Here is a 17,722-nt window from a genome sequence, read left to right as displayed (position 1 = left end):
TTTCTGTAAATGTGGAACTACAACACATAATTACTGTCAAATGTGTTATTGAGAGACCATAAAGACTTACTGATCCCAACTAGGTTAGAACAAATGTAATTCTACTATTAATAGACTGTGTTGCACCCCTACCACTAAAAATTTTCAGAGCACAAAAAATCTACTCATGAAGGAATATTAAGTAGTTAAAAACAATGGCAGCACCAGAAATCCCCCGGCAAGGAGTCCGATATAGGGACGTATCCAAGGAAGGGGGTGCCATGGCTCCCCCTTTGTACCCTTTGTTAGTATTTTAAAGCTTGTTCTTGCTAGCTAATACAAATTTTTTCCTTAGATCGCTCAAAATGAATACTAATATGTTAATATGTAAATATGCATCATATATAAGTCAACGTCTCAGTCACAAATTAAAAACAAAAGAGTTAATAACTACAAGTGGCACAATGCAAAGTAGTCTGTGTGTATATTAAAATTTTTGATTTATAAGAGCTTTACCGCTCAAGGGGTGGATTTATCAAACTTAACAAAAAAAAAATCAGCTTAAATTTTTTATAAAGTTTTGTTCAATACCACTACTAGTAATAATACAAGTAACAATAATGAGGATGATGTTGGTGATAATAATATTATAAAATGAAGAAAATTGTGGCAAAGACAAGCCAAAGCAGTCACAAAAATCGATTTTGAGTTATTAATACAGTGTTAAAGAGTATCCAACATTTCCTTATGAAGTTACTACAACTGTTTAAAGAACAATATATGAGAAATTGGCCTTCAAAGTACAGTATATGATTTCAGGCATTTCTCATGCAGAAACTATCATCAAAGCCTTAAAAAGTGTTGTTTTAACATTGAAAATGGGGAAAATAACAGCATAGCATGATGTATAGATATATATGGGTTAGTGTTTTTGCATGTTTTTGCCATTTTTTCTGAAACACGATTTGCGACGAGACTGGTTTGACTTGTCTTTGCCACAATATGCTATAGATTACAAGTAATGGAAATGACAGGGTTGGCTTTATTCTTTTTCATCATTTATAAACATTGCGATTACATTCTGCCAATTATTAAAGCATCAACCAAATCACCAGCCTTGAGGCCAGGCTTGGTATCAGTTCCTGGAGGCAGCTGAAGTAATGCTTGTGCTGATAGCATACTAAGTAAACGACTACTCATTTGGTTTCCAGTGCTGGTGGCTAATGGTACAGGGTCATCACCATTCCATGATAATACCACCCTGTGGAATTCTGGTCTAGAATCAAGTTTTATGTCCCTTTCAATCTGAAAGTAAATGAATATTATTTAGACTATTGATACAACTGGTCCACTCCAATTAAACAGCGAGACTTGTAAATACAGTACCTTGTTTAGATGATTACGACAGTGATTACGATCTCCCTTCCCCTTGAACGTAAATTATCTAAATGAATGTGAAAAAAAAAATCCCATCTTTCTCACAGTCACAGTAAAGAACCTCTCACAGTATATACTGTTATTACTGAATGTACAGATGAGATTTTTTTAAGATTTCAAGGGAATGGGCATAATTTTTTTGTGGCGGAGGGTGCAATAACTGGCCAAAAATACTAAAAATGATACTGATTTACCTTGGCTTTAATTTTCGTTGGGTGTGATTTCAAGTGGCCACACATCTTTCTTAGTGCAGGTAAAATAAAGAGGTTGCAGGTTACTATAGCTGACACTGGATTCCCTATTGAAAATTAAAACATAAAATCCTTTATTAAACGACAGCAAACCAGTGTCCTAAAATAGGTATTTTGATGTTCTTTACGCATTAGCGAAAGGCCACCCGGCCAATAACACTCATAAATATCCCGGGCCCTTTAACGCCTGCGACAGCCCATAGCTGTCACGCCACTTGCAGTGGCATAGCCCTTGTGAGCTGTTGGGGGTGAAGCCAAATACCCTATGCTCCTAGTAATACACGGCAGTCTTTAACATAGAGCCTTGACATTCAGTCTAGTACAAGTAGAAGACACTCAAAAGTAACATATTAAAACAATGTAATTCCTAGTATCTAGGTTAAGTCACAGTCGGGCCTATCGCATCGCACTCTCAGCTGCTTAGAATTTCCGCAGGGCTGGTTTTCAATATCAGCCAATCATATATTCAGTAAGTCAATGGGAGTCAGAGCATACCCTTCAACGCTTAAATTTGCTATTGTGACAACTGTGTGGTGGCATCAGAATAGCCAATTTAACACTGGAATGGAAGCGGTGCTTCCAAGAGTATGTGCGCATGCTCCTCTTCTCACAAATCGGGACCACCACTGCCGATCAGGTATTCTATCTATAGGCCTAATCTCAATGATTAAAGTTTTTAAACTTTAATCATTGAGATTAGATTTATTTAAAAATAAATTGATCGGTATAGAAGAAACTTCAAATTATTATTATTTGAATTGAAATTTGTTAAAATACAGGAATCGGAATTCTTTTGAAGAGAAAATACTACAACCATGCATTTGTATTTTGACTATAGAACGCAATTTGATTCTGTATAGTAGTAGGCTTACAAACTTTTCCTACTAGCAGGCACTAGCATCAGTGGCATAGGGGTCTTGAAATGGAAGGTAGCTGATGGGGGTGGGAAGTTGGGGGAATCAGTGATTAGGTGAGGGGGATAAATTGCAAAATAAGGTGATTTGATTATTTTTTTCAGGGTGGGGGGATGCGCGTCCCTCGCACATCCTAGATATGACAATACCTAGCATACCCTGCAATTTACCCTACCGTCCGCCACTGTTTTTAACTCGTGAATGTCCTATACTCTAATATGTGGAATCACATGACAATACTTTTTTTTGGCCTATGATGTCAATTCCCAAAACCAAAAAACCACAAAAAAACTCAAAACTCAAAAAACCCAAAATTGTTCCACTTCCAATTGTTAGGCTTCACTATACAAACAAAGTAACGTAAAATACATTGGGGCGGGGCTACCAGCACTTTCTTGAATATATATAATATATGGTAATATTAACTTACCAGGTAAGGCAAAGACCAGTTTTTTCTTTCTTTCATATTCAACAGTAGCAAATGTTGTAGGTTTTCTGAAGTGAAATTTAAAAATATATCTTGCACATTATCCTGATTACTTTTAGATATACTTAAAAGTAGGAAGTACTCAAACTCAGAATTGAAATTGTTTTTGTTTTTAAAAAAAAAAAATTTTGTTTTACTAAATCTGCATCCAATGTAATAATAATATATATAAAGTGCACTGATAAAAAAATAAACATAATAAAACTAACGACTTCAATGATGACACAGGGGGCCAGAACCGAACCATTGTGCCAATCATTTACAGACTTTTTTTTTACTCTAATAGTCAAAATTGGGGGAACACTACATTTTTTCAAATTTTAAGATAGGTTTTGCATGTGCATGGTCAGTCATGAATACATTCTGTGAAAAGTTCAGTGATGAACACAGAATTTAGCACAATGTCAGTAAGACTTAACCCTGTTCTGTTCACACTGGCCGACTTCACAAGTTAGTAAAATACATTTCAGTTTAAACCACGTCTTCAAATATCCATAGTAAAAAAAAAAATTTCTGTATCCTAATAATTTGTCTTGAGTGCAAAATATGGGTTGCTTAAATTTCAGTTACAGGATAATAAGCTTTGTAATTCCAAGTAAACCGGACAGGATGAAAATTTAAGGTTCGCTTTTCTTTTAATAGTTCTCACAATAATTTATCATTAATCTGACAAGTCTGACCTGTTTCTTTATGGGTCTAGGCCTAATGATAAATTGCCTTAGTATTTTGGCCTATTTCCATATGTCTGTAATTAGGCAAAATTTCCGTATCAAATACAGACGTTGCCAGTAATTTCCGGCAGCCACCCCCACCCCCCTCGAAAAAGAGAGGGGGTGGGGGTTGGTGCAGGGTGGGACTTTCACAGATGATAGGCCACCATGGTTGTGGCTGAGGTAAGAAAATTTATGATTATGGCATCTCTAGATAGCTGGAAATAATACTCTCAGGCAAAAATTTTAAATTTATCTTTAAATCCTCCACTGGTCTTCAGTGGTTAATGACTTCTGTTAACACACTGACCTATTATATTGCACTTAGTGATACCCATCGGCACTGAATTCCATGAGACAAATGATAGTAAAATATTGAAAACATGCAAATATTAATTTTCGGGAGATGGGTTATTTCCGGCAGATTCTTGTTGGCTTGCGGGAGTGCGGAAGGTCATCCTGACTTCTGGGAGACTCCCGCGAGTTCCGGGAGACCCCTGTGTTGCATAGAACTAGAGAAGTCTACATTGGAATTATCTGCTTGCAAAAAAAGAGCCTGGTTATTCTTCCTGGGCAATGTCTGCTTGGTCATTAAATGCTTAAATTTGAAGTGTAGCTTGGTGATTTTACAATGTTTGCACTGATTTGTTGGTCAAACTGACCAGTTACATAGTTAGTTTGACCCAAAAAGTTTGTAACCCAAAAGGAGCTTAGATTAGATGTCTTGGTGAGATGAGCATTTAATTTAATTGTATACGACTATACAGTATATCTCTTTTGTGGAACTTGCAATGCAGTGTTTTATAATCAATTATCAATTCTTTATATCGCTTTTTAAACATTTTTTTTAGACATCATAAAACTGTCCATTTCGCTTTTCTCACCTTTATGAATTCAAGTACAATATTTATGTATAATTTTGTCAAATAAATGAGTACATGAATGAATGAAGACTTTTTCTCCGTAAATTGGAAAATAGATCAAAAATTGGAAAAAATTCAAAAAATTTAAATATTACCCAGGTTTCAAAAAGACACGACCAAAGTGGATGAGAGCATTGAAGACTTGACTGAGGGTGTGTTTTAAGAGATCCTTCTCACCCATTGATACTCCACCAGTAGACACCACCACATCTGCTTCACACAGAGCTGTCTTTAAAACAGATTGCAGCGACTCTAAACTGAAATGAATAATGCAGTTTAAAGAGTACTTAAAAAATTCAAAATAATAAATCAATCAAAATAAAATTATATGCAATTGAAAGTAGTCATGTGATAAATGTGTTGTTCCCAGTGGCATCAGGGGCCCTTTATATAGCACAAATATCCAGAAAAACTCTCAAGGCACCTTTTCCCTGCATGACATCTATAAATGGAAAAAATATTTGAAGGCTTGGATGAAGTCATTTTATTCAAGCTTCTTCATGAAAAACATACAGTACAAAAATAGGCTTCAAATTTACAGACTTCTTATTAAAACTGCTTTGTCAAAAAAATGTTTATATGAGAAATGAAAATAAATGTTCATTGAATTGAATTGAACTTTAAAAAATGTTTATATTTATAATAATGTTTGGTGAAGTGTTTACAATTTTTAAAACAATTAAGCACATATTATTATGTGAAACTTCTCAAGCAAACCATTTTTCATGACATGTACTATAATCAGATCAAATAAATTATATAGAAGACATACTTGTCATTAGCAACACCAACATCAAGCACTGGATACCCATGATCTTTTAACGTTGCCAATAGCATGGTTTTATTGCTGTCATAAACGCATCCAGGCTTCAGGTCTTCACCTGGTACACACAACTGTATGGATTATTAGAACTCATTTTGTAACATACATCATAATGGAGGTTGATAAATTTATCACACCTTGCTTCTCAAACTTTTTTAGGTGGTGACCCACTTTCAGACTTCCTTTTCTTTGACAACATGTTATGTGTGGATTATTTAGGCCTACTTTACTTGCACAAGCTCAATAAAATCATATTCCTACTGTTTTCTGACATAGTGTGTAGCCTTTCAATTTTGTTACATAAAATATTATGGGATGTTCCCACAAGAGACAAGGAATTCTTGAAGAGAGGAGCGTGACCCCAGAATTAACATCCAACGATTTATTGTATCACATCATACAAATGCTGCGTTGGAGCGTATAAAAGCCTATTGTTGCTAACAAAAAAAAGTTAAAGCATAATGGATGCCCGCACACGAACGCAGTTGGATGGAACTTGACGTGTTTATAACACAAAGATCATCCCACGCGAATGCTGTCCAATATCCCACTTAGGGATAGGGAATATCATTAAGTCAAAAACATGTTAGGTTTAATAACAGTTAACAAATATTAACTGTGTAATAGTGTTGTTCTGGGTCATACTCCGTGGCGACGCCAGGATTTCCCGATGGGAGGATGGCCCCCAATGACAGCAAATTTGCTGTGGTCGGGCGTCGCTCAAATTCTTTTGGAAGTGGACTATTTTTAGAGATTTTATTAAATTTTGAGAAAAGGTACCGACGCATCTGGTCTCATCCAACTGCGTTTGCGCGCGGACGTCTATCTTATTTTAAAATTTTTCTTTTTTAGCAACAACAGGCTTACCTACGCTTCAACGCAACAGCTGGGCGGTATGACACAATAAACTGTTGGATGTTAAGTCACTAAATATCTTTAAAATCAACAATGTTCCCCAGCTGATTGAATTTTTTCGGACTTTTATTATGCTATTTTGTGTATATTTCGTGAACAGATTCTGCAAATATTATTTCAGTTGCAATTAGTTCTGGGTCAAACCACAGATTGACTGGACTAGTGGGCACAGACTTGAATAAACACAGATATTCAATTTGAATATTTAATGTTTAAAAATCTTAAGACATTTTATTATCTTGGTCTGTCATTAACATTAGTACGGCAGCTTAGGGCCATATTTGGACTTAATGTGGACGTTCAGGACAAAACCACCAATTTTTTTTTACATGCTTCTTATGGTCATAGCATTCAATTTTTGGTAGGAACCACCTCATCCGAGGTCATTATGGCGGCCATCTTGGATTTCAAAATGGTAGCCTTATAAAACCAAACCTATGTTTATCTATATCTCCGCTTCTAAATCAGTTTGAATTATAATTCTAATGTCTAAGAATATGTTTATATGATCGAGGAATACCATCATATCATTTTTGACCTGGTCAGATTGCCACAAATGGGTAATTTAAGGTCATTCAAGGTCAAATATTGTATGGTATCTTTAAAAATTACGTAATTGTCAAATTTTACATTAGAATCATACCCAGGCTCTCAGAATTCAAAATTTTTACTATGAACTACAATATTTCATTGGAGGTCATTCTGGCGGCCATCTTGAATTTCAAAATGGCTGCCACGCAAAACAAATATTTATCAATATATCGACTTTTAAACCACTTCCAATAAGAATTATGATGTCTAAAAATATATTTTCATGGTCAAGGATTTATAACACTTGTGACATGGTCAGATGGTCATTTAAGGTCATTCAATTTCATTTTTCTGTTAAATACGTAGAATATCCTAATAGTTTGTAAGTGGTCGTGTTTTACAGCAAAATCATACATAAGCTCACAAAATTCAATTTTTGATAGGAACTATTCCATCAGAGGTCATTTATGACAGCCATTTTAGGTCAAGGTCATTTATCAGCCATATTAAAATTCAAGGTGACCCCCATGTAAAACATGTTTTGTTCTTTTAAATATGTTTACTGTACTGCATAGTCAAAGAATAACATCAAAAGTAGTGACATGTATTTGTATTATCTTCCATTATATATTGAAAAAGTCTGATATCATATATTGTGTTTAATGTGAAATAATAAATTGATATCAGAAAGAATGGTATAATAATAAGAGACAGATATATAATTGAATATGTAATAATGTTTACTCACACTATGATGCTATTACTTTCATGAAATTTAAATAATATTTTGTATTTATTGTATTCAAAATCTTAAATCCCATAGATCTCTTAAAGTAGGATCTTGCATGGTTTACATATTTAATTCTTCCTGCTTTGATGCATTAACTGGAAGGCTTCCCACTAAAGCTATGGACCATTTTTTCTATGTCATCGTCGATATCATCATTTATGTACGTCCTGGACAAAGTATCGGGTAGCGATAGTAGCTTTCCAGGAACATATTTTACATCGATTGAGTATTGCTGCAATTGTATCATCATTCATTGTAAACAAGGTGATGCTTGTGCTATTGGCTTCTTTGGCATTATTTCTAAAGGCTTGTGATCAGTTTCTGCTTCTATATCTTTACCATAAATATACTGATGAAACTTGTTTGTTGCGAATCAAAGAGCTAGCAACTCTTGCTCAATCTGTGCATAGTTAGTTTCTTTGCTGGTCATAGCTCTGGATGCATATGCAATGGGTTGGTTTTCCTTTTGAAGACAAGCTCTTAAGCCACTTTCTGATGCATTTGCTTGGATATTTACTGGTTTCTTGACATCATAGGCCGTATTCGACTGGTTCTTCATTAAACCACACCCACCTGCACAGTGGTAAAATCCTACATACCAAAGACGACCAGTCAAATAGAAAACAGGATTTTGGCAGTATGGGTTTTTCATTAAAAAAAAAAAGTTTTCATCCAGTTTTTGAATTCTGTTAGCCTACAATTAATTTTTGACTTCATGTGCATACAATTTTTATTTTCTGAAACTTAATCTAAATTATATTATAAATTTTGTTGCTAAACTGACCAATCAGCTATGTTTGTTTTGGTCACATGGATAACTTAATGCACTCTGGTTTAGGTTCATTTTCGTTTCGTCAACAAAGTCTAATTTACAAACCAATCGAATGAAAATAATACTCAATGAAAAATCGTAATCAACAAAATGAACCAGTCAAATATACCCATAATATTTCAACACTGGCTCTAATTGATAATATCGCTTTTAGCTTCTCAAAGGCTTTGCTATGTTCTGCTTGCCATGACCATTGTACGTCTTGTTTCAGTAGTGACCTTAGCAATGCAGTGATATCTGACTCATTTGGGATATACTATTAGAGGTATTTAACCATACCTAGTAAGCGTTGCAGTGCTTTCATGTTTTTTGGTTGTGGCATTTCAATGATAACCTTCACTTTGCTTTGATCAGGTTTCAACCCTTTAGACGTTACAAAATTCCCCATGTACTTCACTTGATTCACTTTGTATTGAATTTTGTCTTGGTTGAATTTCATGTTGCTTTGTCATCCACATTCCAACACCTTGTCCAAGTTTCATTATACATTTATATGGTACTTTGCATGTATTTGTGGAGTAACATCATCTGCTAACTGTATGTGATATTCTTGCTCAAACTCTCCTAAGCCTTGGAAAACAATCAGCATATATTCATTGATCATGTCATGTTTTGTGATTGAGTTCACATGTTTCCATTTCACCAATCTAGGCTTTCGCAAGCTTGATGAACAAGAATAGCCATTTCTGCTCTATCTGTAATGTAGACCATTAGCTCACGCTGTTCTGATCCAACATGACATCTCAGGTTTATTTTGCCTAAGGGTTTGATTTGGTCTGCCTATACTCTTTTTGTACATTGAATATGGCAAAATGTTGGCTTCTGCTCAAATGTCCAATTTAAAGTTACCTGAGCAAACGCTCTTTTACTTGCAGGTCGTGTACACCAAACACCATGCGGTCTCTTATCATCTTGTCCTTCTTATCACCGAATTCGCACCTGGAAGCCCTGGATTTCTAATCTGTGATCAATGATCTACTGGTTCGCCCTCTGCTTGCTGTCTTTTCCAAAATGTATATCTTTCATATACCTCATTTGTACAAGGCTGGCAATACGACTTAAATTTAGCTAGATCGATGTCATGGTATCATGTATCTCTTGTTCATCGGCACCCACCGTATGCAGTAGGATGGCTACCTGTGTTGGCTTACTCTTCCTTTTGATTTCTGCTGCTGTCATGTAGCATCTGAATTGCTGCTCCCATCTTCTCTAGGCTTCAGCAACATTATCAGTAAATTTAATTGTGTCAGGTGGCTTCACAAAATTCAATTTTATTAATTTTGTGACAGACACAATTGTGTTCAAGTTCGTCTGTTCTATTCATATCTCAAGGTTGCATACTGTTGGTGGCAGCATACATAATATTACAATAAACAGTACAGTACTACATACTGTTACAACACCCACCTGAGCCCCACCATTGTCAGGGCTGAGGTGCGAAAAATTTGAGGAAATGGTTGATGTATTTACTTTACTTTACCTACTTCAAGTGCCAAAAACCAATCTTATATTTAAATGCTTTTTCTCATACTTCTCAAATTGTAATAATGTCGAGTTGTGTATTATAAGTAATTCAGATGTTTGTGGGCAAAGATACCTTGCAAGCTATAAGATAAGATGTACTCTACTCTGGCTGTACATCACTCTTTTGTTAAAACCTGGGTCATTTATGCTGTTCATTTCAACAATTTTTAGGTATCTCCTTTACTACTGAAATTACATAGTGGTCGAAAAGCGAGGGGGACAATCCCTTAAAAATGTGGGGGTGATGTTCCCCCTGTCCCCCCCAACCAATGATCTATGCCCATGCCTGGTTAGTTTCATCGTAGAGAAAATACTGTAATACTGCATTTTTATTTCCTGTGACAAGTAGGACCTACGTAATAAATTTTTATTTATAGGTATTTATTTTGTTTTTTTAAATTTTAATTTTTTTAGCTAGCAGGCTGGGCCCCTGTCCCCGTCTGCCGTAGCCTCTCCGCACCACTGATGTTCCTGCCTAATTTTAGTGATCTTATCAATCCTTGAAGAGATTGGTGACAGTGCAACCATGAGAGTAGGTTTTTTTGGGGTGATAATGAATTTCTAGATTTCGTCTTTGTAGCTACGTCTGGGTGTACCTCTTCAGTGAGTCCTTTGTAGAACTGCTATGTAGAGGTTTTCTCCACTAAGTTTTGAATTGAGTTTTACCAAAATCTGTTTTTAAAAAGAAAATAAGAAGCAGTCTTGTGACCTTCAGAAATTTTTGGCTCTCTGCATAGAGAATTTGACCTTGTTTGTGATCCTTGTCTTTAATTCATTTCTTTAACAGCTTATTGGAAGTCAAGGGAATAACACCATTGCCTTATCCACTGCGATCGAGGCTCGGATAATTCAAGAACATTACAATATTATCTTACTTTGAGAATATAGTTCCTACCCTTTATCTAACAAAACCATACAATAGACTTCACAAACATTGTACAAATAATTCAAATATCTGTACTAGTAAATGGATAGAGGGATTTATCGATGATTGTTTTACAGGCTGTCACGTGACCTAACTTGGGTATACATGAAAAACATTACAGTGCGATAGCATAGGAAAAGATAATGTTATGGTTGCGAAAACAACCACCCACTGTTAACGTGAGAAGTAAATGGCTGCCAAGGCCATAAAAAGTCAAAAAGAATCATGTTAGTAAAGTTGTGTAGCAAGGTTATTGAATTTTATCAAGTGTCTGCTTTTGTTTTAATTAGATATACTGCCACCAATTTGTTTAAAACATCACTGACATGGTCTGGAACCCAGGACTAAACATCAATTCATATTAATGCAAAGTAAGTGGCAGTTACTTTGCAAGTTTTACCTGACTAGTTTTTGCTGTTAAGCACAGCTAGTATTAATCATAGAGGCTTAAATGCAAAGGCTGTCTCGTATGACAATTTGTCTTCTTTTATGAAGACTAGTATGGCTCATTAAAGTACACTATTTTCAAAGAGATTTTAATTGAATATTTATTAATTACCTCGTTCCCAGTTGAAAATACTGCCACAACAGGCATCTTGAAAACCCTGACTTTTGAGACACCTACCATAGCAACCAGTCCTAACTCAGCTGGACCAAGAACTTGCTGTGATCTGACAACCACTTGATCTTGTTGAATATCTACACCAACTGGTCTAAAACAAGAAGAAAAAATGTTCCTTAAAACTTTCCTTAAAACCTAGGCTGCCCAGCACTCTAACAGCCAATTGAAGACAGCATGTCACCTCTGTTTAAGAATGTAATGCAGAGTGTTATATAAATGTAGATCTTCGGTTGTAGATCTGTTCGTTAGGCGAGACTTTTTTTATACCTTGTTTCATGAAAATATTTTTTTAAGGGTCATCAGAGGAGGGAGGAAAAAAAAAATTTTTTTGCCAAAATACCCAAACAGAACAGAAAATTAAAATAGAATTTTATTGTTGAATATGAACAGTGTAGGGATGGGTAAAGCTTTCAATTTATATAATTAGTATCAAGTATCAAGTAAACTTTATTCCAGATCAATTCAAACATCAAATGAAATATGAATATCAAGTAACATGGCAAAAATGAAAGATGTTGAAAAGAAATGGAAAGGGCCATTCAAAACAAGCAGAGCTATTACATATGAATCCCGTACAAAACAGAAGGGCCGACTAAACTTAGCTGTTAGTTATACCCCGCCGAATACCATCCCGGTATTTCTACAAAAGGTTTAGGGGTTAAAATAAAAACCTTTAAAAGAAAGAATTACAAATACTTATTGTTGAGTTGATTATGGAGCTTTCTTTTGAAAGAAGAAATGTGATTTTGAGATTTTAATATTTGTGAGAAGTTATTCCATATTTTACACTTTGGTATGTTATACATTGTTTGCCTGTTTCAGTGTTTAATGCGAAGCTGATTTTTATTTCTGGGTATTTATTGAGGGTGTGGTGTGACTTTACTGCTTAGAAATAACTGTCAAAGATAGATGGCAAGGGTTTACAGTGGAAAAGGAACATAAATGTAGCAATAGTTTTAAAGTAAATATCACAGATGTTGAGAGCATAAAAAGGGGTGAAGATGGAAGTTGATAGTGGACATTGGAAATGATACGTAATGCTTTTTTCTGGAATATATGCAGACCCAGAGGAACCCCATGTAGTAATTGCATATTATGTAAATTGTGGGAGAATATCTTTTAAGTGTATTGAATAAGGAAGTACAGTCTTTAGATTATTGAGAACACCTGTAATCTTTGACACCTTTGTTGCAACCACATTGATTTGATAATTGTATGAAAGGGTTTCATCAAGCAATACACCTACAAGCTTAGTTTGAGCTACACTTTCTATCACAATATTTTCAATGGTCAAATCTAGACCAGCTGTATCAATAACTTTATTACTTGCCCTAAAGATAACATAGCTTGTAACATAGTAACATAGTAACATAACATATAACATAGTAGCTTGTTTGTTTTAGAACATGTTGAAAGATGTGATAGCTCATTATTTAACATTTCAAATGCTCAGTAGATACCACGGTGGTTTATAAACTCAGTGGTGTCATCAGCAAACATTACCTACAATGTAATTACAAGCTAAGTAAATGTCATTTATATATAATAAAAATAATAATGGGCCCAAAATGAAATGCCACATTTCATTTCCTGTTTGTTGGACACACATGAACCAAAATATGTATATTGACGTCTATTTGTGTCGTTGATGTATTATTTACATTTTCAAAAAGTGTTTAACCAATATTAACGAAGAATGAATTTAATGCTTTTCATTTCGTACAAATGTTTTTATTACCCAATTTAAGTTCAGGTGGTAACGTTGTATTTTTATTTTTCCTTCCTAAAACATTGTTGATGGATTTCCATGTATGCTTAGAATCATTTTTATTTTGTTCGAATTGGTTTAAGTAATAATCCTTCCTTTTTTTGATTTCTAATCTCAGTGGTTAATTTATTTCTGAAAGAAATGTAATTACTTTTGTTTTTATGTGTTACACTTACATTAAGTGTTGCCCTTACATGAACTTTCTTAACAGGGAAACATCTATTATCTATTGCTGACAGGAGTGTGCCTGAGAACTGTTGGTATGCTATATTTGCATATTCAGAAGCTAATACATGTTCCCATTGTTCATTATTTAGTACAGATTTGAGATTAGTAAACTGCCGTTGAGAAACGCTTTTCAGCATATTTAGGATTATGAACACAGTGTTGATCAGTATATTGATAAAAAAATATGGGAAAATGGTCAAAGATATCTGTTATTAGTATACCGCTGGTTTAAGAGTAAGTAGAATTTAGGTTACAATCAATATTTTCAAATAGAGGAGGCATATTCTGTAACACAGGTAGACTGATTAATTAAAGGGATGAACAAGTAAAAGAGGTTGTGATGTGTTATTGAATGGAACGGTTGGAATTATACTGAAGAAAGTTAAGATTGAAGTCACCAGTAATATATGCTTATTTTTTCCTCAGTATTAATAATTTTCATAATTTTAGCTAACTGCTCATCAAACTGAAGTGTGCACGGTATTGGTGGTCTGTAGACCACACTACAAATTACGGATTTCTGAATATACAATATATTACATTGTATAATACAATAATTATACGATTTCTAGAAATATGGACATGCCGATAGATCGTCACATATAATCAGTGGCGTATCTAGCAGTATTAAAATGGGGGGCTGTTGTGGGGGGCGCGACCAAAATATGAGGGGGCGTAGAATTTATTTTCGGTGGCCACGCCCACTGAAAAATATTGCTTCTTAGATTTCCGAATACACGTTAACCATGACAGCATAAGCATAAGCATAAGCCTAGCCTAATTTTTTTGCTTCGAAGTTTTCGAATGGGGGGGGGGGTGCAAGCTTTTTTTTTTGGATACGCCACTGCATATAATGTAGCTTAAACTAATGTGGACAGGGAAGGCAACTCCACCACCTCTTTTGTCTCTTCTATCTTTATGGATGATATTATAGTTATATATATATTATATATGAAGATGGTAGAGGCTGATGGTATCTTTTGCAAGACAGCTATGTCTCATTCAAGGCAATGATGGAGAAGTTGAACTCAAGAGAAGTTATAAATTTGGCAATGGTATCAAATTTGTTCACAATGCTACGGCAATTTAAGCTAAACAAGGAAAGGTATTTAAAGGTTGGTTATAATTGAAAGTATCTTTGAAGTCATTCATATGAAAATAATTGTTTCAGTATATTATCATTAATATCATTATCGTCATCATTATCATCATTATTCTGGCTATGTTATCATAAAACAGCATAGTGAAAAATAATGAAGGTAAGTACAAAGAAAGTATAATACATACTCCAAGTATTGAAATACACGCCATCGTGTGTATTTCAATACTTGGAGTATGTATTATACTTTCTTATCTGAAATTAATCAGTGGACCTTTCGGTAAGTACAATGAGTTATCAAAAAATGAAAATGATATAAAAAGATGGTCATAAGTATAAGGTTAAATAACGTGGGGTGGGGGACTAATAAAAAAACAACTTTATAATTATTTTTGAAACTTCTTCTTCAATATAGTCTGTCACTAAAAGAACTTTTATTTTAGTTACAGATAATAGGCCTATTAATTTACTTTGTATAATTTACCATTAAGTTACAGGTTACCCTTGCGAAATAATGACTTCTTCTCTTCTTTCTGAGCCTTGTGCATACATCACAAAGTGCTCGCTTTTTAATTAGGTCAGCAGCTGGTAGATCTTCCATAACAAAAACACTGTGACCGTGGTAATCAATGTTTGTTTTTGCTTTCGCCTTTTTGAGCACTAACTACACTATTATTAGATTTTCAGATTTAGTAGGCGTACCCTTAATTAGGAAGAAATATACATATCTTATTTTTTTAGATTTCAAGGCAGCGGCGAGCATAATAAAAATAAAGGAAAACTTTATTTTTTTCTGAAATTTCCATATTTTTTTGGTGACAAGTGCACTAACTGGCCGAAAATAAAATTTATTTTTTTTTCGAAATCATCTTTATTGGCGGGTGGCGGGTTCGCTAAACAATATATAAAAAAAGTCTCGGCTTATTTGAATTTAAGTAGACGTTTTTTGTTATGCACTTTCGTGGGCTATTCTTGGTGTTTACACCGAATAAATCCAATCCAATCCTATTCATTTTAAGCTCTGTCCAGACTATCACATTTCATATAAAAACCATCACATGTGATACTGTATTCTAGAGCAAGCCCCAACATGGCACTGCAGGAAATATAAGTACAACCACAAAAGTTATATATACAGTGTATAGACTAGCAGAATTTCATGTGTGGAAGATAATGCCTGGTTCGCATCAAACTTACTTGCAAGTTTAGAAATATGATAGTCTTACCATATAGTAAAGTATGATCTAATGCCATGTATGCATTCACATTCAATGCCCAGTTATCTAGGCTAAGACTTGCAGTTGTAAATAGTTAGATCTATATTTACCGTATATCCTGACCTTCCTCTGGTTCTTTTAACACATTAATTTCTAATTCAGTCTTACCCTAATTAGAAAGAAAAAACAAGATGTTACTGTAAATCGTATATGTTGGTGTTAAAAGAATATCTAAAAATTATGTAATGACATTTTTGAGAAATTATTCACAGTGGAGGTTACAAAACAATTTACTAGTTAACTGACCAACTGCCAACAACACAATTCCTTGGCACACATTTTGCATCTGGTATTTTACAAATTAGTGTACCTAAAGTTTGCTCAATTGATACTTACATCATCAGCTTCTTGTACCAATTTTGTGTCTTCCACCTGTACAACTGCATCTGCTCCAGGGGGTATTGGTGCACCGGTTGTTATCCTAACACACACACCAGGTGTAACTCTATCAAGTGGTACAGAGCCAGCAGTGCTATTACCAGAAACATGACGAATTCCAGATCCATCAGATGCTTAAAAAAACACACCAAGAAAAAAACATCACTGCAGTTAAACTGTAGAACCAGAGCAAACAAAAGGTAGAAAAGTATAATGGAAAGTTATAAATGATTTAGGGCTATACTAGTGCGGACAAGATACAAGTAAACTATTCCATTAGTTGCAAATTAATTCCGTGAAGTTCAGGGATTTCTAATCATCTAAAATGCAAAATTATTAGGCCTACCAAGAACTGCATAACCATCTTTGATTGATGCTGGAAAGGGTGGTACAGGATGCTTTGCTAAAACATCATTTGCCAAAACTCTACCTAAGGCATCTATAAAAACAAATTATATAATAAAAACAATTTCAGACATTAAATTTAAATAAAAAAGAATATGTCTACAAAAAACGTTTTAATAGATAACACAATACATTAATGATAGGATGGAAATATTTTTATATGAATGAGACGCATGAAGAAAGCCCACAAATCAAACCAGGCGAATGAATTAACATAAAAAAATAATTTAGATGGCAAATATGAAATATCAAATTTTCCAAAATCTACATGCCTTTCAAATCAACAACTTCTGTTTCTATACCATAAGCATTATTCATCACCATGGCAACAGCATCTTCAAAGCTTGTAATTGGATAAGGTGAATGTCGCATTCTTCTTGCAACTTTTGTGACATCATCATTACCTACAGTAAACAATAACATATCAACACAATATCAACTTAAATAAATGGTCTATAACCAACCTACATCTGATGAAGAAGAAAAAGTAACCATGTTAATCTAGATGATAAACAGTAAATTGAAGACAGACAGCTCTTTACAGACTAACAAAGTTTACTTATACACAAAAGTTTTCGATCACACAGTGGTCGTGGTCTGCATGATGATGACCACTGTGTGATCATTTTGAAGAAATACAGTACTTTACAGACTAACAAATTTTACCCATACACACAAGGGCGAGTCAAATAGCTGGGCAGTTAAGGCAGGGGCGCCGCACCCAACAGCCAAAAAATCGGCGCTGGTTCAATTAACAGCACACTCACCTATGGTTCTGGAGGTGTAACAAGTCTTCTCGGATAAAATGTGATTGGCTCATGTGCACTATAAAGAACCCAGTACATCTTTCGAGATGAGTAGGGGTTACCCTGGTGTACTGGTCCATACAGCCCCTGTTGTTGGT

General features: G+C 34.6%; 1 protein-coding gene across 1 annotated transcript in view; it reads right to left on the bottom strand.

The window, feature by feature from the left end:
* Window positions 1-858: 858 nt before the first annotated feature.
* LOC117115296 (gephyrin-like) overlaps window positions 859-17,722 on the bottom strand; it is a 43,927-nt gene continuing 27,063 nt past the window's right edge. Inside the window, exons 9-18 of the mRNA XM_033259023.1 lie at window positions 17,091-17,222; window positions 16,760-16,852; window positions 16,372-16,547; window positions 16,086-16,144; window positions 11,601-11,754; window positions 5,474-5,595; window positions 4,797-4,958; window positions 3,012-3,076; window positions 1,611-1,714; window positions 859-1,284 (exon numbers count right to left, since the gene is read on the bottom strand). Of these exons, the coding sequence (XP_033114914.1) occupies window positions 1,054-1,284; window positions 1,611-1,714; window positions 3,012-3,076; window positions 4,797-4,958; window positions 5,474-5,595; window positions 11,601-11,754; window positions 16,086-16,144; window positions 16,372-16,547; window positions 16,760-16,852; window positions 17,091-17,222 (1,298 nt within the window). The 3' untranslated portion in view covers window positions 859-1,053. The remainder of the gene's footprint in view (window positions 1,285-1,610; window positions 1,715-3,011; window positions 3,077-4,796; window positions 4,959-5,473; window positions 5,596-11,600; window positions 11,755-16,085; window positions 16,145-16,371; window positions 16,548-16,759; window positions 16,853-17,090; window positions 17,223-17,722) is intronic.

Source organism: Anneissia japonica, unplaced genomic scaffold, assembly GCF_011630105.1.
Source record: "Anneissia japonica isolate Jap-2015-1 unplaced genomic scaffold, ASM1163010v1 scaffold287800_len1627635_cov199, whole genome shotgun sequence".
NCBI lineage: Eukaryota > Metazoa > Echinodermata > Crinoidea > Comatulida > Comatulidae > Anneissia > Anneissia japonica.
The sequence above is the reverse complement of the archived record's forward strand: the minus strand, read 5'-3'. Positions and strand labels throughout refer to the sequence as shown.